General features: G+C 42.1%; 3 protein-coding genes across 3 annotated transcripts; 1 reads left to right on the forward strand and 2 right to left on the reverse strand.

Moving 5' to 3' along the window:
* The first annotated feature begins 3,501 nt into the window (after nt 1-3,501).
* Nucleotides 3,502-5,148, forward strand: LOC129594789 (uncharacterized). The gene is made up of 2 exons (XM_055491587.1): nt 3,502-3,909; nt 4,068-5,148. Exons 1-2 carry the CDS (start codon nt 3,702-3,704, stop codon nt 4,880-4,882), a joined length of 1,023 nt encoding a protein of 340 aa, XP_055347562.1. The 5' UTR covers nt 3,502-3,701; the 3' UTR covers nt 4,883-5,148.
* Nucleotides 5,149-7,299: 2,151 nt separating this feature from the next.
* Nucleotides 7,300-12,008, reverse strand: LOC129594784 (guanylate cyclase 2G-like). The gene is made up of 8 exons (XM_055491581.1): nt 11,876-12,008; nt 11,313-11,506; nt 10,672-10,967; nt 9,448-10,443; nt 8,136-9,080; nt 7,796-8,074; nt 7,599-7,726; nt 7,300-7,498 (listed from the first exon to the last, which is right to left on the reverse strand). The coding sequence occupies exons 2-8, from the start codon at nt 11,330-11,332 to the stop codon at nt 7,373-7,375; spliced, it is 2,790 nt and encodes a 929-aa protein (XP_055347556.1). The 5' UTR covers nt 11,333-11,506; nt 11,876-12,008; the 3' UTR covers nt 7,300-7,372.
* A 4,463-nt stretch (nt 12,009-16,471) lies between these two features.
* On the reverse strand, nt 16,472-21,260 carry LOC129594766 (receptor-type guanylate cyclase gcy-5-like). Its single transcript, XM_055491556.1, has 8 exons — nt 21,240-21,260; nt 20,249-20,442; nt 19,593-19,888; nt 18,618-19,505; nt 17,287-18,231; nt 16,874-17,152; nt 16,659-16,786; nt 16,472-16,597 (listed from the first exon to the last, which is right to left on the reverse strand). Exons 1-8 carry the CDS (start codon nt 21,258-21,260, stop codon nt 16,472-16,474), a joined length of 2,877 nt encoding a protein of 958 aa, XP_055347531.1.
* Nucleotides 21,261-22,470: the final 1,210 nt, after the last annotated feature.

Here is a 22,470-nt window from a genome sequence, read left to right on the forward strand (position 1 = left end):
CATTATCGGAAGCATTTACAGTAGCTGGCCGCTGAGTGTTACAGCATGCACTTTTTACCTGTACGGAGACTGGGTAGTGTCCGGCGGGATGATGCATATGCATGTCCTGATCACAGTTAATCGGATTTGGGCGATGAGGTTTCCTGTATCGTACAAGAATCATCACGGCACCAAACGCGTCAGTTGCCTACTTTTGATGATCACCTGGATTTACGTGCACGCCGTCTGTATGCCGGGTGTCATGCTGGACGCTTTATATTTCCGCAAGCCGTTTTCCACCGGCTGCAATTTGAATAGCGACGCTCTGGTTGCTTGGATTAACACCGTCCAGATTCTAATTTATGATTTGCCGGAATTATTCGTTGTTGGCGCGTATCCTTTCCTGCTTCATCAGCAGCTACAACGGCTGCGCAGATCATTAGCACGAAAAAGCATAAGGTTGTCCCACGTGTCGCCACAGCCGACAGCCAATTCGCTACCCGTACCAGCCTCACCGACTCATGGCAAAAAGCTGTTACGATCCAAAGAAGTTTCGAGAGGATTTATGGTTTTGACCGTAATGACAGCCGGTGTGTTTGTTTGTTGGACGCCGTCGCAGATCTATTGGACCATCCATCTAGCTAATCCGAACATTGCCATGCCAGATTTGTTTTACACTATTGAGTCGGCACTTTTTCTACTGCAGGCGGTCTTGGATCCTGTTATTTTTGTGCTGACCTTTAAAGACTTAAGAGATACTGTGCTAAGATTGACCTCGATACTCGCTAACAAGTGAGCCTACCAGCATGGCTTCACGAGGCTGCTTGTAAACTTGCGCATCAGCTCCGAAAGCTCGAAAGGCGGTAACAATTGAAAAATTCTTTGGAACAAGCCGTTTTGAAACGCGTGCGAAACACAAACTTATACGGCACCTATAACTGTATGAACCTAACGTGTATACAATACGGAACCAAATGTTTTGTCGCAGCTTACCCCACGTTTTATTTTGGAATGATGCCACCGGCCAAGCAGGATACGAATTTCCACTGTATGTTCGCTTTCCCATTATTTAGCAGTGCGTGTCTGCATAACTTATTAGTAGCTTATGGCATCGGTAGGACAGCCTTCAGATTTTTAATGATTTTAATGACCTTTGTTACAAGTCAAGCAAAATTTACTGTTGTGTAAGAAATGTATGGAAACCGGGGTTACTGTACAGACCAATATACCCAGAGCAATAAGGCACTGCGGCAGGAAACGGGTATGACGAAACTTTTACTTTATAACAGCGTACGGTTCTGGTTGGTTGGACAGTCCGTAGTACAACAGCGCTTGAAGTTGTCACCTCCCGTTTCAGCTTTGTAATAACTTACAGTTTATACTCCAACACCGCTCGCAGAAAGCTAACGGAGGCCAGTGCTCTGCGAACCGTAATTCGAAATGCCACTGTTGAAACTGTCACTGGCAGCAGTTTTGTTATTTTTTTGTTAGCAGCTACTGGAGGCAAGAGGATGACCAGAAAGGAATAATATCAAAACCATAACTTCATTCTGCAGGTCACTGCCATTATTCGAGCTTATTCTATAACTGGTGGGGGCAGGGTGTAAAAGGTGGCAGTGGCACCTGCCACTGGCATTTGCCACCGGCAGTGGCATGTGCCATTTTGCGACTGGCAAGAGGTAAAACATGGCAATTTTCAGAAATGTAGAAATAATCAGAAATCAGTCAGCCATCCAGATAAGTGAATTGTAAAACGAAATTGGCGTGTAAAAACTCCTTTGACGGTTTAGCGTACGAGGTTAACCACTTCCTGCCACGACTCAATTGGTAGAGCAAACCTTTATCTCAGCTGTTGCAGTAAACAACCGACAGAGTCTAATCAGGAACACGAACCAGGAATCCTAATTCGAAGTCCTGCAGGACCAGTACAAGAACGTTCTTACTTCCAACTTCCGGTCGCAGTTAGTGCGCGGGTCAATAAGATTTAAGGACACTCAGCTGCCAGCCTATGACCTGTACCGCCTCTACCAACGCAATGAGCGCTCTAACGCCGCAAAATAGACTTATGTAGCACAACAATTTCATAAATTCTTTGTATTGTAATTAGTTTTCATATTTTTTTGTGGTTTTGGATTTTCTGGACTTTGTGACACTTTTTCGGTATGGCTTCTTAGAGCTTCTTAATTTTTTACCTGGTTTTCTAAGACCGACAAGCAAGCTGAATTTCAACAAAACTGTTTCTGCAAAACGTCGCGCGACAAAATCGAAGAAAAGTGAATTGCCGGTCAGTATTCTGTCGTACTGCAGATTGTTTTCATCAGTAGTACCTAGTACGTCGTTGAAAAAATATTGCGAGGCAAATCAGAGGCCGGAAAAGCGCAATATCCTCGAAAACCGCAACTTCCCATGTACAGTATTTCCGGCCCCGGCGAAAGACATGCTGTATAGTCCGCTAGGATGCATACTCAGTGTTGCGAGTTGCATAAAGTACAGAAAACCGAATAACACAAAAAACTTAAGAAAACATAAGAAAATATATTGAAAAATATGAAACCATAAAAAATTAGGAAAATTTATCTATTTTTGAATTTTGGAATTTTAAAAAATTTCGAACATTTAAGAAATAAAGTAATTTAGAGAAACTTTCCTGGTACACGAATTTACTTTGCAGCGTTCATAGCGGTGGCAAGCGCGGTACAGGTCGTAGATTAGCCGCAGACTAGTTGGTGTAGAAAGATCTTTATTGAAATCGATTCCGTTTTATAGATTACTTTTGTCGAAGGCAGACTAATTTCTAGTTGTTTCTGCACTTTTGAAAATTGCCATGTTTTACCCCCTGCCAGTGGCGAAATGCCACATGCCACTGCCGGTGGCAACTGCCAGTGGCAGGTGCCACTGCCACCTTTTACACCCTGCCACTGGTGGGATTATATCAATCAGGATTTTTTTTAAACGTCGGAAGATGGAAAGGCCGATTGAGAATGCAGCAAGTTGTCTAGAGTGCAAAGACATTGCCCAAGGTTTCAGAATTCAAACAAACATCGAATCATCAGACTTTTATCAACGCCATTGCGTAAAAGATTGCATCCATTACAGGCTTTATGAAGGTGAAATGTTACTGTAGTCTGTGTTTATTTTTTATTGTATCAGTAGCGTTACTAGCGTCACAGTAGCGTGCACACTCTAAGTACAGAAAGAGGGGCAAATTGTGTTGATAATTACTATGCACGAGGTAGCATACAATCGCGTCGGCAGCGCATTCATTTTCATTTGTCAACTGTCACTCCTGAATAACTGCCCAAACGACAGTGCGTCTAGGGCAGATGAATGCGTTGTCGATAAGGGACCAAAATTATGTCTCCCTGCGCTGTTTAGTACGGACTACCAGGAGTACCGCAGTATTCGAAGAATACTCGACTACCATCGTTCAGAACGATGCTTGAGACCGTCCTCATGTATCCATGGCTACCCTTTACGTGTCTATACCTGAAATTGCACTTTGTTGTGTTATAAGACGTTTACGCTTATTTGAAGAATTGAGAAATCAGTTCCTGCAAAGTGCCCTTTAGATTGTCGGCAGTCGGCAGGTTATGTAATGCAATGTGTGCTGATTTCCACCCACAAATTGCACTTATGAAAACCTGTTTTTTCTGTTGCATAACCGTTTTGGACCCTTCAGAATTCTTTAGCCAGTAAGCAGGCCTGCGCAGCTGCAAAAAGTTATGAATATGTGGATTAACAGTGCACATTTTCAGTTAAGACTTAATGAGCACCTCTGCATCTGTATTCCACCGAGCCGCTATGTGGCATTGCGCTATGACAGGTATTTGGGACCTTGGGTGTGCAGGAGCGTGTGGCTGATATTTTTCAATCTGACCGTAAAGTTGTACATGGTTGGCGGATGTCAAGTGTCGCGCGGGCTATCTCCAAGTAAGGTATCAAGAGGTCATTAATAACGAATCAACGTTATACAAAATCTTACTTGCTGTAGATTGTATTCTATGTGCTTATTACATTTTGTGTTATCATTCTGTATTTAAACACAGTCAAGTAAAGGATAGGCAGGCCCAATTCTCTGTTGGCTGCAGTTGAAAAAATTGCGGCAGCGGTTGCGGAAGCGGAAAGTAAAATGAAAGACGGTATAATTGTTCTGCCCAGTGATCCCTCACCGCAGAATGAGACGGAAATTCCTAAGGAAAACATCATCAAAGCAGCTGTTGGTGCCACGGCAAGGTTTTCATGTGGACCAAATAATCCAGCCGACACTGGAGTATATTCTGAACTTGACCGAATGTTATGGAGGCATAAGAGCGTCATGATTTACCCGAATATGTCATCTGACCCTAATGGTGGCTCATTCTCTTACAGCCAGACAAAAACAGGGCGTTTTTTCTTTATTCATAACGTTAGCATCAGCAGTGCTGGGAAAGTGGAATGTGGGGTAATTTGTAGAAGTGGTGCAACTGAGCGGTTCTGTGTGCTTGAAGAATATCAGTTCGTACCAAAGCTACGCGCCCACGACGTATTTCGCAATACAATGCGGAATATATCTACCGCCTTTCTGTCATTTGCCATGCCGTGTTCCACACGATTTAGTTGCAGCGAAAGTGGCATAGAATTGTATTTTATTTGGAAAATGAATAATTATTTTTTATTGGCTCCCAAACAGCATTATCTGCAGTTGATAATAAAACGTCAAGATGGAGTGCCCGGAATGAGTCAAGGCGAGGTGAACATACACTACTCCGATCCGGCAGAAAAAGATGGTTTCTGTCAAACAACTTTGCAGATGCAGATGAGGGGACTGACTGGCCATCCTCCTGCACACATACAATGTTGGGTACGAGCAGACGAGCGCAGTCAAGAATGGTTTGTTCAGCATGCTTACGTGAATTTCATTTGATGTGAATGCAGGGATGGCTTGTTAGCACATGTGCCGATCATCTTGTCGATTATACTGCAGAAGTATTGATAATTCGAAGTATAGCTGTTCAGCCGCTTTGACAGTATGTGCTCAGTGCACAATACCGCATAACGTTCTACGCTGCCACGACATCCGTAGCTGTTCTTATTCTTACTGAATTAGCGAGGTCTTTGTGGCAGTTTCTATCTTATTGTCTAAACTTTAAGGAATTACAGTGCTCGTACCGAAAACTTTGCAAGAGGCAAATGATAATTGGTCTGGTAATGCTGTGACAGTCGGAGAAATGCGTTAGTGCGTTTCTCAAATGGCGTTTTACAACAGAAATTGTAAAAGAAAGGCCACACGATCGTTCAGCACTTCACCTTTGCATTCCACAGCAGTGTAAACTGCAAACAGTGTAACTCTGGCTGTGCTTGTCCACCATTGAGCTATTCGCAACTCCTATTAAGAATGAATTCCAACACCACCTTTTGACTACACCCATCCCCTTCGCACACCTCTTGTGGCTATTCTCACCTCTTTATTGCATTTGTTACACAGTGAGTTATTTACACATAAATGTTTGAATTTTAATTGTGATTTGAAAACTTATAAGGTACGCCTGAATCAGCCTATGTATGCCGGTATAAAAAAAGGCGAAACAGTCAATCCCTTGCACAAATTAAATGTTCGCGTAAATCGGGAAGATTTCTGGCTCTGACTGTCGGAGTATTATTGCCAGTTTATTGCTACTCACCTTGACGTGACGTAATTCTCGTCTAACTACCAAATAAATTCCAAAAATTTCACCCACTGAAACTGTTGAAGACAAATGAATGCGCAAAGGTAACGATGAGCTGTCTATCCCGGAAGCCGTACTGGCTGTAAATCAGTAATGATGTTGGCGGCGAAATAAATAATGATATGGGTCAAATTGGCGGTTGGCGATTGCGTACAGTATCAGTATCAGCAAAAAGGAACAGCGAGAAATGTCCAGGCCGCTGCATCAATGCATTGTACAACTCCTCATTCGTCCAGCCACATCGAATTCAGCGTTTTTTAGTCTAGAGATGATCCCTCTCCACTGCCGGACAGTGACGAAATCAGCTTAAAGCAAAATCATAAATACGAACGAATTAAAGCAGCTTAAAGATTAAAACTGCATACGAACAAACGTGACTTACGCAGCACTTTTGATTGTGTCGAAACTCGAAAGGAATTTCCTTAATATCCGATTTTGCCTTACAAGATATCGTACAGATATGTCATGTTTTTTGGCCGGCTTTGTTAGTTGTTTAATGTATTTCGCAATACGTATCACTCCACAATAAATGGAGTTATTCGACAGCCGGGTCGATCTGTTTCTGACCAGCATCAGAGCCAGAATTCAAGAAACTGTGAAATGAGTCAAACTTTCGAATACAAGATAAACAGCAAAAGTTGTGAATTCTTCCGTTCATTAGAAATAATGTCCCGAACTGCAGGGCCAACTGAGCCCAACCCATTGGGGCTCAGCTGATCCTACAAGTCGGGTCTGTTGGGGGCTGCAAAATACACCAAACAATACATAATTGAATGTATCCTTGTTACAGATTCAAGTATCTGTACAATAGCTAGGAACATCCGGTCTCTCGCTTGCTTTGCAATGTTGGACGTGATGCAACTTCAGTGATAACTATGCCCGTGTAGGTTGGTTGAAATCTATGCTGGGAACTGGGTCCTGGGATAAACAAGCTTAATTTGAGCCTATGCGTACATTTGACGGTGCACTTTGTCGGACTGGGTCCTTTAATCTGCTGGTACAAAATGAAAAGTACTGGATGTAGTTTTTCAAAAAGCCGGTGCCATTTTATTATTGTTAGGCATAGACGTTAACATTCTGTTAGCCAAAAGGACAGCAATTGACGAGACAGCGAAGCCTTCGAGCTATTAATTTGCTTTGCAATTAGCGGTACCTAACAGTAGGTTTGAATTACCTACCTTGCGTACAGTTTCTGTGTGTGGGCTTGTTAAATAATTCGAAGGTTGAATCCGTAACTGTTCAAACTGATCGCTGAGAACAGCAGTTAACCGTTACCAGATAAACGCAGTAATATAAAGAGATGTTCCCTGTTCAGATTTTATAACGCGGCTCTTTTATATCTACAAATCTTGCCTTTCTTTCATTTGGCGGACGTGAGTACATTGTGGAAATAGACCTTTCAAGACTTCTGTCTGATTAAAGAACACCAGCACAAACCGATGCTACACTACGTGTTCCGTAATGTTATGCAAAATGTAGCCACTGAGGTGGTGAGTCCTCCCGTTTCAGTACTTTAACAGTGATGCTAAGACGTCGTTACTTCTGCAGAACATGGAACTGCTTTAAATTAATTTATTGCAGACGCACTCTAAGCGGCTCGCAACAATTAGGCCAGTTACTTAGTTTGACCAGCTGACAGATAGATAAAATAAAAAAAGACAACATAATCTGGAGATAAAGCTATATTCTCATTTTACTTGACCTATATCTAGTAAAGAAAATAGCTGCTCGTCCTCTGTAGCGTCGTAATCAGGAAGCACTCCACTGAACTCATCACTGCTTATTAACCAGTAAGTCAGCATGGCGCCCTTTCCCTGTAAAACCAATGGCAAATGGCGATATTATTGTTAATTATTTAGATACCTGCGAGCACGCGCAGTACGCGGCGTTATCTGTTTTCAGTGCTATGTATACCTTGACGTCACGTAATCCTCGTTCAACTACCCGATAAATATTGAATTCTTCTAGTAAAACTTTCGTGGCTTCGGATAACTGAATTCGTAAAGGTAAAGATGAACTTTCCATCCTGGAAGCGGTATTGACTGCAAATCAATAAACAAACGATGTTAACAATAACACAAATGATCTGGACTGAATTTCTAACCACATACCAGTATCACCAAAAAGGCAGTAGCGAGGCATTTTCAGACCCACTATGCCCGCTATCACAGGTCCGCTGTTGATTCCAATCCGAACTTTGAGCGGCTCCGAAAGTACATCGGAAATCTTGACAGTTACCACTGTGCTAAGAATGCTTAATGCCAGATTGGCAATTTCCGCTGAATGTTTATTCCCGTTACGGTTTGGAATTCCGGAGACGCACATATAAGCGTCGCCAATTGTTTCCACTTTGTACACGTCGGAACTTTGTATTATGACGGCATCGAAAGCTGCAAAACACTATTATAGTATTATACGGAGTAAATTTTTATTGACGTTAAATACTCTTACCGGAGTAAAGGTCATTCAAAAGTTTGACAACTTCAAAAGGTGTGTGAGCAGAGGCAAAGGTTGTAAAGCCAACAATATCTGAGAAGAAAACCGTGGCACTCTCGAAGTATTCAGGCTCCACTAATTCGCCACTGGCTAGCTTCGCAGCCAAAGCAGCCGGAAGCATATTGTTCAGCAATGATTCTAGACTCTTGGTCGTCTTCTCCAGATCTCGGGTTCGCTCCATGACTTTTTCCTCTAAATTAAATGCATACCGTTCTACCGCCACCATCATCGTGTCCAAGATGCTTTTCTGCTTCGGATTGGCCATTTTCAGCTGCTTTAAAATCTCGGAAAACGTCGGTCGATTGTGGGGAGTGGTATCCCACGTGGACCAAATCAGCGCTCCGATTTCATCGAACTTCATGGCCAGTTCGTTATAGTACGCCGGGCGCAGTTGCTCCGATTTGATTTGCTTCAGTAGCATTTGCGGGGATTTGTAGAGATCCTCACTGAGCGCTTTCAGTACGGATTCATACGGTTCACAACCGGCGAACGTCTCATACACGACGACACCGTAGCTGTAGACATCGGCGGATTTCTGCATGCCACCGGCGGCGTAAACTCCGGCAATCCACACCAGGGCTTCCGGAGCGGTCCAGAAGAGCAGTTTGTAGTAGTCATACTGGCTGATCTCTTGATTCTGCTCGTCTTGAAGCGCGCTGTGCACCCGCTCAAATGCGTAGAATTCAATTTTTTGGGCTTTATGCAGAGATAGTTGTTCCCAGTCGCCAATGACGACGTTCCACCGGGCATCAATATAGCAGCAGCTTGTTGTTAGCTGACCGTGGATAATGTTTTTCTGATGCAGGTGAGCCATGCCTTTCGCGATGTCGTTAATGATCGAGTTGCGAAAGATGTTGTCCAGGTTGAACTTTGTTGTGCGCAGAATGTCGGTGAGTCTACCTGTAAAGAATCCAACATTTGCTAGTATTTTACAATTGCAGTTTACTTACGTATGTTTTTGTTTCTGGGAGCTAGGTTTTCAATCGCTATTAATAGTGGCATGTCTAAAATAAAATTTCTAACATTTTGAGGCAAGATATAAGGTAGTACAAGGTAGATACAGTTAAGTGCACCATTTGCATAATTACTGAAAAGTAATTAGCAGTTTGTCAAGTGGTTTCACTGCTATGAAAAAAATTGTACAAACTCTGTATACTGTAATTAGTCCGCAGTTTCCGAAATTGGTAACAATGAATTGACCTTTGTGACTGCGATCACTTATTTTAAAAATTTGACATATCTATATACATAGTACATATTTCAATACCTTTTGTAGGACATATACTGACCACGTTCCACCGTTCCTTTCTTTCACAAATTCCAATAAATTTCACGAGATTCCCCTGTGCGATCTCGTCGCGAAAGCGGACCAACGCAATTTTGGCCTGCCAGGTCAGTTCCTCAGGATTCAAATGCGCGCATAATGGCGTCAAAAGGAGATTATCTCCGATAATCTGCTGAATAATTTCTCCTTCAAATCCGGTGGCCATCCAATCGATCATCGTCGAACTGGGGCCAGACTGTTTGGTCTTGGTGCTGGTGACAGAACCTACCGGCTTCATTTGTGCCTCGATCTGATTATTGGACAAGATGAATGAATTCGTTAGGGCGCTCTTATGTTTTTGATACTTGGAATAACCCAACATTGACAGGACGATTAAGACAACCACCATAACAAGAACGATGACAATAGCGGTGGGCAATTTCCACGCGTCACGGGAACCGTTTTCTACGGATATAGCGTACTCCGTCATCTCTTTAACGCTCTGACCCTGACAAATCATCTGGTTGAGCGCTTGCTGCTTGACCTGGTTAAAGGCGTTGTCGTTGAGCGGCACTTTCAAGAGATCACGGGCCACAGTTTGCGCTAAAGGGTCACTCAGTAAATAATCCAGCATACGGTACAGTTCCATGGCGACGGTGCAGTTACGCATGGTTGTTTTACGGATGACAAAGTATGTGAAGCCGGCAATGGGATAGGTCAAGTCCCCTGGAAGATTGTTCAGATCAGATGTTAATCGCGCACTAAAACTGGGTGACGCATCCAGAGCGGATTGAACGTTTCTCAGGTTCGGATAAATCAGGTAGCCGTCTTTATTTTGTAGGCGGGCTTCCATTAGGTTAGAATCTCTTGCATCAGATGTTCCCAAATACCCGATAGAGTACTTGTTCTCCATGATAATAGCGGCTACGCCTCGGCCGGCGTTGCCGCATCGGATTGTTAAACTGGCGTTCCATTTTACCGGTTGTCCGTTTTTACACCCTGCAATGTTCCAGTTAAGCGCTATAAAATATTACTGTAGGCCAGCATTACAAGGCTTCCATATATTTCTATTGGTTATAAACTTATTAATATAATTAATGACACGAATCTATACTTTGCATATTGTGAAACCTTTTGCAGTTCGCTTTAACACCGTACAATAACAAAAATGCATTTACGCACGTAGTAATTATATTAACTGCATGATCGAGAAATGGTGATACGGACCATCGCTAAACCTTGAATAAGTGGTTTTCCACATAGGGCTGAAGCGTCCCAGCGCTCCTGAGAATATCTGCGTTGTTCCTGAGCCATCGGCACGTACGACCACGGTGATTGTGCGGTTAACATCACGCAACGCTTCATTGTACATCACAATCAAAGGATCGTTCCAATAGATTATCGTCCCGTTGAATATACCCACGAGTGCCTCTTGGGAAAGGTTTAAGCATCCAGATAATTCTTGAGAAGCGTTGCTGCAGTTAGGAGAAAGCTCAGGTAGATTGTACGCCAGCGAGACCGATCTAGAACAAAAATGCCGAATCAAGATTATTTAAAGCAGTACAAAGCTTCGATTCCCCAGCAGGTCACAGTTTAGCGGAAATTGTGGACTTCCACCTGATAATAATAATTTTAAACAATAAATGATAATTATAACTTTTAATGTTTTCATTATACCGAATACCTACGTTTGGATTTCGTAAAATGTTTCTGTAAAGGCTATTTCTCTGTAAGGGATCGAATACCGAACGATAAAAATTGGTATATTTAAATACCCGGGACATTTCAATATGGATTCCCGCTAAGCTATATATAGGTTCAATTTCAGAAATCGTCTTTTGACGTGCGTTATGATAAAAGCATCTTACGCGGCCATTGTAGGAAACATTTGGAAGTCAGGAAATGCATCATAGGTTGCATTATTCAGCTCCGCATCCGATCCTGCCACGTCGAATTCACCGGTTTTCAGTTTGGCGATCCCTTCTCCGCTGCCGACGCCCTGATAGCTAAACTCTACTCGCACAAACTTTGAACGGTAGGCTTGATAAACAGGTTTCCAAACCTGCTAACGAAGCAGACCACTTATTTATGTACGGCGCGCAAAGGAGTCAGTGATGATTCATTTTAGCGTAAATTGCGTAAAATGCGTTTTAGCGTAAAAAACAAGTGTATAATGAGGTCACACTTGTATTGTTGCCGCGTGGTACAGAAACTATGCCAAACCATAACTAGAACATCACAAAGCTCCAAGCCGATCAAAAAACCTGTATGTTCTGACCGTTAAATTCAGCACCGATGAAATCATCGCAAACTCTTCTAACCACTCAACTGTAAATTATAGACGCCATACGGTTAATAAGCGTCTTGCTGAGGAAAACTTTTTTTTGTATTTCTGGTAACAAACACTGTTGTGACAAACACTGTAACCGACCTTATAAACATCAAGGGGCAACGTCGAACCTCCAGCATGAATTAATGTCGATGGCAGTTCGGCATTCAGAAAATGCTTGGGCACAAATACAAACACAATCAGCAAAACAGCACACTTCCGTTTTTCCGATGCAATCTTCATGATCACCCAGAAAACGCAATTTTAAAGTCCCTTAACTACGTATGTTCAAGTTAACGAATTAAAGAACGCAGGCAGGTGGAAGAGTTGGGATTATACGCAGTTGCGTGCGGGAAAGTGATAACCATTTTATTGTCACGTTCGGAATAAGCTTCCAACAGATCCGGGATAATTAGGATTGTCTAAGCCGGGCAGCCTAATAGTGCCGGTAGGGACCCAAAGAAAAGAAACGCATCGCATCGCGGCCGTTCAATCGATTTCGACAAGCCGCACGTATGCATGGGCACTCTGCCTATAGAACCCTGCCTTGCCATCTTCCTTTAATCAAGTGCAACAGTATTGTGACCTCGATCGAAGGCGGGTTTTGAATCTGCCATAGAATTCTCAGCCTGAGCATTACCTCAAAAGGAAAATCTGATCCACCCCTTAATGCTGAGTTGCTAGCTGCACACAAATCTGCACAAACGATAATTACGAGTACTAGTACTGTACTTGCAGCAGGCTTGCGTGAATTACGTGACAACTGGCCTGTACCGCAGCATCTTATCTCATATTGTTATACGTATATTATTAAAAAGAGCTGTCAAGCTTTTTAAGCTTTTTTCAGTGAATCTATTATTGCATAATGCACCGGTGTATTTTGGTAAGTACTGGCTTGGTAAAAATAGATATATATATCGGAATGTATTTAGTGATAACTAAAACCGATGAGAGTTAAATTATGATTTCCTTTCTTATTCGAATTTATTTTCCTAAAAGATTTTCTGGAAAGTGGAAGCAGATTTTGAAATCATGTCTTTCTGTGCTGTTCTTCTTCTTTACATTAAACATCACAGTTGTGAAGTTCAGTTTATATCCACTGGTGTCCTCACTATTCATATTTATACAAATACTTTTCATACTTCGGTTACTGCCTTATATGGGCTCCCCTTATATTACTCTTCCTTATCTGGGCTCCCGGGCAATATGAGCAACCCTCTACATGGGCGGTTACGTTATTACTCACACTTTCGCAGCTGTTATCAGTGTTATGACTGACTGAAAATTTTGATTTATTTAAAATACTTATCTGATAATCAAAAAAATTAATTTGATATGAAATTTCGGCATTTTTCAGTTTGTTCATTGGCAAATCCGGTTGAACTTGATGAAAAATATATATAAATAATATTTATAAATAAAATTCATGGATGTGAAATTTTGGAATTCTTTGGTGCGCTCACTGGTAAATCCGGTTGAAAGAAGTAGAAAAGGCCCGTCAAATTATGTTTATCGGATTTATAGCAGGTTCTGATATAAATCCGATAAACATAATTTGACGGGCATTGCTAACTAGCCGGGAGCCCAGATAAGGGAGAGTAATATAAGGGGAGCCCATATAAGGCAGTATTCGAAGTATACGTACAGTATCAGGTAAAGGTAAACGCGTTGCAGTTACAGCAAATTATATGTACGGTTACACCAAACCATGCGAATAGATACGAGATAACGCGAATCAGTGTACCGACTGTGTCCCATACCTTGTAGATCTCAATTGGCAAAGTTGCTCCTCCACTGTGTATATAATGCACCGGAATGCACCACCGTATCGGAAATATCAGACTCGTTGTCGCTATTAATACGGCGAACATCTCTTGAAAAATAGCAACCGCACGTAATTTAAAGGCATTGATCCTTCGTTAACAACTGGCGCCGAGCAATGTCTTTAACAGCTTACGACGCAAGAAAATCCAGGCACATTCTGGATCGTCACCATTTCACCGGCATGATTCAAAATGCGTACACATTTCCTGAAAGGGTATCAAGGACAGAAGCATCTTAATTAAACTTGTGCTCAGGTGCAAAAACCTACTTCCGCCACGCAAGGTATTTGAGCAGGCTACTGCATATTTGTATCGTAGGAAAAAGCACCGTATTCCCATTACTGCAGTTGTGGATACAGTGCGAATATTGAATCTGCTCTGCCAATCCACGATTCAGCGTGCCGGTTTAGTTTCATCCAAAACCAGATTCAGTCAGCTCAATGTCATACAGCTGGGATCCGGTTCGGGATAAAATTCCCATCATAAGGCATAAGTAGCGGTAGGGCTGATGGCCTCATAATTACGATTATCGCTTGCACTGCTTTTGAAAACTGAGATTGACGATGGAAGGACAATAAAATTAGCAAATCAAACATTTTTCATGAACTCGTACAATTTCCGGCAGGTGAATAATGCATGCTCTAACGTGCGTGATACATGTTCGCTTTACAAGAGGCGCTGCTGGTATAGCAAAATAATGGAGCAAAGTGAGTGCGTCTGAAATATTAACCATGACCTTCAAGACTGAAATTTCGATTCTGGTGATCTTTAGTGTGCAACATAACTTACAGATACATAACACGATTATTGCCTCGAAGGCTGTTTTACCGGCTTTCGGCAACTCGATTATCAAATAAGTAACTGTACTATACAGCTTTTCCGAGTTTTCTAATTGTGGCATCCTTATTTTCGATAAATTATGCTTAATCAATTTCCAGAATGCAATAGTAAAAATTTGTTCATACATCGAGCAAAAGAAACATTTCAGAACAATAAAATGGCGGTCGATGTCGGTTCATTTTCCGCTGCCTCAAGGACGAATGCCGCATTGTGTAGCACCGTAGAGCTTACACTAGCAAATCATACAGCGTATAAATCACGGTAATTTCTGATTTCTTAAAGTGTTATTCGGGCCCAGACTCCAACTCTGACTCTGACTACTCAAAGTCTGACTCTGACCGCTCAAAGTCTGACTCTGATTCTGAAGGTTTCTTAATAGGTTTCTTAGTTTTCTTAGGTTTCTTAGATTTCTTAAGTTATTCTTAGGTTATTCAGTCAGAGTCAGAGTTTGGACAGTCAGAGTCAGACTTTGAGTAGTCCGAGTTTGAGCGGTCAGAGTCTGAGTCAGAGCTTGAGCGCGGGCCTGTTATTCGTCACTGAGACATAAAAAAGCGTTAGCAGAATATCGTAAGCTGTATCAGTGTTATGCTTGGAAAAGCATCAGCTTTAGTAAAACCTTCACGCTAAGATTGTTATTAACATAAATAAACAGAGGCATCGTCAGATGGAAACGGAAATAGGATTCTAATTATTAAAAAAAAGTAATATACTAGAAACCATGTTCACTGCGAGGAAAAGGCCAAACATGGATGCCGCAAAGGTTTTTACAACGTAGTGTACTTTGTCGATGATTTCCCAATTATCATCGACAAACTCCATGAAGTCTAGGCTTTCCTCGTATAAAATACATGGTATCAGTAATACTACAACAGCACATATCAGTACGCCCATGACTGATATGTGCTGTTCCATGTATAGGATTAACGATCCCCAGAAGCTTGTACCAGAGGCTATCAGGATTCGGTTTCCAGGATAACGCACAAGTATTGGAGGTCTTTGCGGGCATATCGGGTTTAGGCGAGACTGGATTATCCTTCAACGCTACGTCTGGAACCGGGCAGGTATCGGGACCATGTGGAGCGATTCGGTCAGTAAGTAACTGAATGTTAGAACTATAAATACGAACAAACACGTTAAGCTCTTCGACGCTACAAAACTGAATACTAACCAAACTGGCTATTCGTTATTGACATCGTTAAAAAAAACTGCGGTTTTTAAAAATAAAACACACCATGCCATCTTTGAATCCGTTAGAATTTGCTGATTTACTGACTGATCTTCGTTACCTCATGACTTTGACGTAGTGACTGAGGATTTGCAGATGGGTGTGTGTTGTTAGCGTTGCCGGAGTCACATTCAGTGAACTGTGAAGCTGTTGATCATCAAAATCCGGGAATGCGGTGGTGCCACAGTAGCCGCTAAACGTCATGAAAATGGTAACGCTGCACAGCAACGGCAGTAGCTTTGCAAAGTGATCATGTCGGGTACTACAGCTAAACCGAAGACAGACCTATGTTGTTCCGCAGCACGAGAAACTTTTCTAAAACAGCTGGCAAAAATTTTAAAGGGCTTAAATTTAATAAGATGTAATCATGCAGGCCCGCGAAGTGCTCCTGAAATGACAACTAGTCATTAAACTCCACACGCGTCAGTTTGGCTTCGTCTTCTAATGATGTCTTTTATGGTGAAGCAGTTGCGACAGCATACTGGCGTGTGCAACAAGTTCAAAACTGCGGGAATTACTCGCATCATTTCAAACACATTCACAACCCAGCTCTCTAGAGGCCTTTGAAGAATTGGTCGACATTCAAGTAGAATGCGAAACTTGCTTCGTAACCGCATATCGTTGAGACATTTCGTCTAAATCAATTATGTGTAGTCTATAGATGAAGTATTTTCTACGTCAATCTAGTGTCCTGTACATTTGATTTTCTGCCGGATGGATACATACAATGCTGCGTGAGCATAGAATACACTTTTAATAATTATGTTTTCCGTGATCAACACATATCATTGGATGTGATTTGATTTTTACTTATTTCACTTGAGTGGAATCTAACAACAAAAATAACTGGGTATCATCTGCAGAGTTATATTCAGGAAGCACTTCTTTGAACTGATCACTGCTTATTAGCCAATAAGTCATCATCGTTCCCTTTCCCTGAAAAGCAGAAAACAGCTACAAATAAATGTTCATCAGTGGTTTACTTTTCTAGTTGTACCTTTACACTCTGCATTCCTCGTTCTACCATGTGATAGATATGGAATTCATCAAGCAGTAATTTTGTCGCTTGCGACACCTGGATTCTTAAAGGCAGAGACGAGCTCTCCATGCGGGAAGCAGTATTTACTAGCGAAAACCCGAATGAAAAAGCGTTCTGTCTGCGTAGGAACGTGTTCTGTAATATCGTGCAGTGTGACAACGACAGTTGCATACCGGTATCACCGAAGAGACAGTAGCGGGGCATTTTCAGACCCACTATGCCGGCTATCACAGGTCCGCTGTTAATTCCGATCCGAACTTTCAGGGGTTCCGAGAGTACCTCGGATATTCTGACCGACACTACAGTGTTCAGAATACTCAGAGCCATGTTGGCAATTTCCGCTGAGTGCTTATTGCCATTGCGCTGAGGAGTACCCGAAACACACATGTAGGCATCACCAATTGTTTCCACTTTGTACACCTCTGCACTTTTTATTATCACTCCATCAAAAGCTGCAAATAAAAACCTGGATTTAGAAACATCGTATATTGGAAATAAATAGCCTATACACGCTGCTCATCAGCACAAGTGTAGCAAAACTGCTGGTACCCAAAAACTCTGATCGATAAAAGCATTGCCTCTTTACCTGAATAAAGGTCATTCAGAAGTTTCACAACTTCAAAAGGCGTATGTGTAGAAGCAAACGTCGTAAAGCCGACGACATCGGAGAAAAATACCGTGGCACTCTCAGAGTACTCAGGCTCAACCAGTTCTCCATTGGCCAGTTTGGCAGCCAATGCCGCCGGTAACATATTATTCAGTAGTGATTCCAGGCTCTTGGTTGTCTTTTCTAAATCTCTGGTGCGTTCCATCACTTTCTCTTCCAAAGTAGCAGCATAGCGCTCCACGGCTACCATCATGGTGTCCAGGATACTTTTCTGCTTCGGATTAGCTTTCTTTAGCTGTTTTAAGATTTCCGAGAATGTTGGACGGTTTTCTGGATTGGCATCCCATGTCGACCAAATTAACGCACCGATCTGGTCGAACTTCATGGCTAATTCGTTGTAATACGCCGGTCGCAGATGATCGGATTTGATTTGTTTCAGCAGCAACTGGGGAGATTTGAAAAGGTCATCGCTCAAGGCTTTCAGTATATGTTCGTATAATTCACAACCGGAAAATATCTCGTATATAACGACTCCGTAGCTGTAAACATCAGCGGGTTTCTGCATACCACTAGCGGCATACACGCCGGCTATCCAAATTAGCGCTTCGGGAGCCGTCCAGAAGAGCAGTCGGCAGTAGTCATATTGGTTAATCTCTTGGTTCTGTTCGTCGTGCAAAACATTGTGTATTCGTTCGTAGGCGTAAAACTCAACTTTGTTGGCTTTGTGCAGAGATAGCTGCTCCCAGTCTCCAACGACGACATTCCAACGGGCATCGAGATAGCAGCAGCTTGTTGTCAACTGGCCATGGATAACGTTCTTTTGGTGAAGATAAGCCATGGCTTGAGCAATGTCTGTGATAATGGAACTTCGGAAGATGTTGTCCAAATGGAATATTGTGCTGCGTAAGATGTCCGTTAACCTACCTTCAAAAATCGTAATAACTAAATCACTCTACAGGCGTTCAGCTGTTCATGCGAATGTCGCAGTTTAAACATTTACTGGCCGTCGCAAAATTAAGAATTCGAATTCTCCAAACACTTTGGTCGTTCTAATAAATAAAGTTGATTACTCACAACGGTTCCAAATAAAATTACTCGTACTCGTCTTTACTTATATTTGTATGCATACTCGTATAGTGTTACAACAGAGTATCTGTATGTATCCGAAGGCAAAAGCACAGGCTTTGTTACCACGCATTAGCTTTACCTTTAGCGGGACAGATGCTAATAACGTTCCACCGCTGCTTTCGCTCACAAATTCCAATAAACTTTAATACATTTCCATGAGCAATGTCATCGCGAAAATGTACCAGCATGATCTTCGTCTGCCATCGAAGCGTCTAGATGGTAGCATAATGTCGTCAGCAGCAGATTATCCCCTATCATTTGATGCACAATCTCCCCTTCAAATCCCGTTATCCAGTCCACCATTTCTCCCGAACTGGGACCCGAATGCCTGGATTTCGTGCTAACGGCCGATCCAACCGGTTTGGCGTGCGCTTCGATGACCTCTGCGGGAACGATAAAAGAGTTGGTCAGCGCACTTTTATGCTTTTGATACTGCGCAAAACCCCACACGGAAAAAATGATTAAGCCAATAGCCATGACCAGAACGATGACGATGGCGGTAGGCAGTTTCCAGGCGTCATGAGAACCGTCTTCTAGCGACACAGCGTAATCCGTCATTTCTTTGACATTACGGCCTTGGCATGTCATTTGAAACAACGCTTGCTGCCTGACTTGATTGAAGACGTTAGCGCTCAGTGGGACTTTCATCAGATCCCGTGCTATAGTCTGCGCTAAAGGATCACTCAGCAGATAGTCAAACATTCTGTACAGTTCCATCGCAGTGGTGCAGTTGCGCATAGACGTTTTCCGTATTACGAAATACGTAAAACCGGCGATTGGATACGTTACATTTCCCGGCAGATTGTTAAGGTCGGATGTTAAACGCGCGCCGAAATCGGGCGCTGTATCGATAGCCGCTTCGACGCTGTGGAGAGTTGGGAAAATGAAGTGACCTTCTTGATTCTCCAGTCGAGCTTCCATCAGATTGGAATCACGTGCGTCAGATGTGCCTAAGTAGCCGATGGAGTATTTGTTTTCCAGAAGAATAGCGGCTAAGCCACGTCCCGTGTTGCCGCATCGAATATTCAGCGTAGAGTTCCATTTAATTGGTTTTTCGTTGGATTTGCATCCTGAAAATGTTAAACCAGACAATAAATCAGCGGAGAAAACTTTAAAAGCCGTAAATTACTGTAATACTTTGATTCTGGCTTGCGTACCATCGCTGAATTTGGAATATACTGTTCTCCAAGTATTGCTGAATAGCGCCAACGCTCCTGTGAATATCTGGGTCGTGCCTGAACCGTCAGCGCGAACCACAACGATGGTTTTGTTATTGACATTGCGTAAAGCTTCGTTATGCAGGATAATTAATGGATCATTCCAGTACTGGATGGTTCCGTTAAATATCCCAACAAGGGCTTCTTGGGTTAAGTTTAAACAGCTGGACAGATCATGTGATGCCGTGCTGCAGTTGGTCAAAAGCTCCGGGACGTTGTATGGTACCGACACCGACCTGCCATCATATTATTCTATCACCAACTTAATATTATTCTGGTATACTTGTCTGTGCAATCAGCAGCATTACTGCAGGACCATTTGGTTCTTTTAATGCTATTATTAATTTTGCCCTCAAAATTCCCTTAACTACCGGCAGTCTCACTGTCGCAGCAGTGCACTGCTGCAAGCGGAACGCTCCTAAATAATTTTCAGTACTGGATAACCACCTGTAGAACAAACTGATGTCTCTCCGAATCAAATTATTACTTCGAGCGGTTTAACATTAAAATAATTTGACCTTACGGGTGATTAATTTGATGTAAGCCTTTTCACATCTGATATCGCTGATGCACCTAGTAGGCGGTATGTGCCTTACTCTGCCATTGTGGGAAACATTTGGAAATCCGGAAATGCATCGTATGTTGCATTATTCAGTTCCGCATCCGATCCTGCCACGTCGAATTCACCGCTTTTTAATCTGGCAAGGCCTTCCCCGCTACCTATGCCTTGGTAGCTGAATTCTACCCGCACGAATTTAGAACGATGTGCTTGGTAGACGGGCTTCCAGACCTGCTAATCATACCAACATTCGGTGCATGAATGCGTTTTGCAGAATACATGTATATCAGCCTGCAAAACGGAAAGTGAAAATTCAACCTGGTTTCTGGAAAAGCTTAAACTAAACAGGTAACAAAATCGTACCGTCGTTATCAAAATTATATTACAGATAGTCAATACTGCGAAGGAAAGAGCTTTGATATCCATATTTCGAGCAGATCCAAGAATGTACTAGTATTTTTATTTATACTTTGCGTGCATTCGTGACGACATTAAATTTTATTAGTTACTGAAATTACCCTTACGACTTAATTATAAACATGCTCTTAGCAAAGGTGAAAAGGTTGATGCACTTCCGATTCCTCGGATGCCTTTTAACACCGGCTAAACTATACTTATCTAACCGCAGTACTGTATACTGTAGAGCTGATGTTAAGAGTTTACGGTACAGTATGCAGGATATCATATCATAAATAATTCTATATTGCTGTTACTACTCTACCTTACCGGTTAGAACACGGCATTTAATTCGCATACCTGCTGTACCGGTTGGATAAATCTGCCAGCATACTCTTACAACTGTAAATAGAAGTGTACGCAATGTACATGTATGTACGAGTACAAATAAATTCAGCTACTGCTGATAGTGATAGTTACGGTATGGAGTTCACTAAACTTCGTTTACAGCATAGCTATTAGTAGGTTTTTATATTTTGTATAATGTAAAAACACTAAAATTAAACTATTATTGAGAATGATTGAAAACTGATACTGCAGTTCACTTATAGGCTGTTCCGCCAGAAACAGACCTGGTAGACATCAAAGGGCATTGTAGAGCCTCCGGCACGCACAACTATCAATTGTTGTGTGGTAGCGTCTAAGACCCCGGCGAATATGAGCAAAAGTACAATCGTAACACAAAAGTCTGCCAAGAAGGCCATCGTTGGAAGTGTGCTATGAATGTCATTGTCGTCCAGCAAACATGTTTCTGGAAGCGAGGTTTAAACCAAATCTCCAACGCGGATTAATGGGATGGGTATTTTTTACTTCACAACTCCAGCTGCAATTTAAAATTTCCAAAGTTGTTCGTACATAGGCTACGGCCTACGTACATACTACAAAATAATAAAAGTTACAAAACTCTGCCCGTTTTCAGCTAATATTTTTCGGGAATAATTTTCGGCACAGTACTTACTTATTGTCATTGTGGCTACCAACCGGAAGTGTGTTTCGGCGATGAAGCCCCTTAGCTACACGTATAAGAGGCTTCAGCTCGATCCGCTAGTGACGCCTCAAACCAAAAACTGAAAAACGTTTGACTTCCTACAATCCACAAATGCAAATAACCGAAATAAACGCAGAACATGAAATGCTGTTTTTCCTGTACATTTTTCCCACTTGCGATTCCTTTATTTTATGCCATCCAGTAACATGAAAAGCAGGCTTAAGCAGCTGCAGAATTTGGTTTTCCCTTAGCGATTTACAGTGCTCGTCATTCGTATTCGTCTCTGATCTGAGAATCTTTACAGCGCTACTTAACCTACATAGTTGACCCCGCGCAAACTGCGCGGAAAAAATAGGCTAAATAATTAAGGTTAACAGTTTTTCCCGCGCTTATTTTATTAATAATGGCTAAATCAACCCCAAAACTATTCTATTGTAACCCGGTTTTAAAATCGTTTATTATTAAATCTGCTCCTGTGCAAAATATGCGTTTGATTACCGGCGTTATTTAATTTTTAACCTTTAAACTGTTTTTCACTTCACGTCTATGTGATTTACAGAATAAGAACCCCAGAATAACAAAAGCAGAGCTGATTTACGACTTTCGGTGATTTTCGACTTGTTGTTTTTATTTTAGACTTTTAAAATGGTTGCTTACCTACTTACACTTCAGTTTCACCTATTACCAAGGAAATTCAAACTTTTCAGAACCCTTATGCAGCGACTCGCTTGCTGCTCCGCGAGCTCCGCTCGCGCCGCAGCTTGGCGTCGCTTTCGGCTCTGCCTTCGACTGATAAAGATCATAGAAGTAATTTG

Source organism: Paramacrobiotus metropolitanus, unplaced genomic scaffold, assembly GCF_019649055.1.
Source record: "Paramacrobiotus metropolitanus isolate TYO unplaced genomic scaffold, Prichtersi_v1.0 Parri_scaffold0000071, whole genome shotgun sequence".
Taxonomy (NCBI): domain Eukaryota; kingdom Metazoa; phylum Tardigrada; class Eutardigrada; order Parachela; family Macrobiotidae; genus Paramacrobiotus; species Paramacrobiotus metropolitanus.

What these genes read in the sequence shown, in the direction of transcription:
- LOC129594789 (XM_055491587.1), top strand. Translation starts at nt 3,702, where the DNA reads ATGAATATGTGGATTAACAGTGCACATTTTCAGTTAAGACTTAATGAG. An exon ending in GTCGCGCGGGCTATCTCCAA is followed by an intron (nt 3,910 to 4,067) that starts GTAAGGTATCAA and finishes TGTTGGCTGCAG; the next exon opens with TTGAAAAAATTGCGGCAGCG.
- LOC129594784 (XM_055491581.1), bottom strand. Translation starts at nt 11,332, where the DNA reads ATGTTTCCTACAATGGCCGC. An exon ending in TTATTCAAGGTTTAGCGATG is followed by an intron (nt 10,444 to 10,671) that starts GTCCGTATCACC and finishes GGAACATTGCAG; the next exon opens with GGTGTAAAAACGGACAACCG. An exon ending in TTTGAATGACCTTTACTCCG is followed by an intron (nt 8,075 to 8,135) that starts GTAAGAGTATTT and finishes AGTGTTTTGCAG; the next exon opens with CTTTCGATGCCGTCATAATA.
- LOC129594766 (XM_055491556.1), bottom strand. Translation starts at nt 21,260, where the DNA reads ATGCCCTTTGATGTCTACCAG. An exon ending in GGCAGACGAAGATCATGCTG is followed by an intron (nt 18,232 to 18,617) that starts GTACATTTTCGC and finishes CGATTTTTGAAG; the next exon opens with GTAGGTTAACGGACATCTTA. An exon ending in GAGGAATGCAGAGTGTAAAG is followed by an intron (nt 16,598 to 16,658) that starts GTACAACTAGAA and finishes TCTGCTTTTCAG; the next exon opens with GGAAAGGGAACGATGATGAC.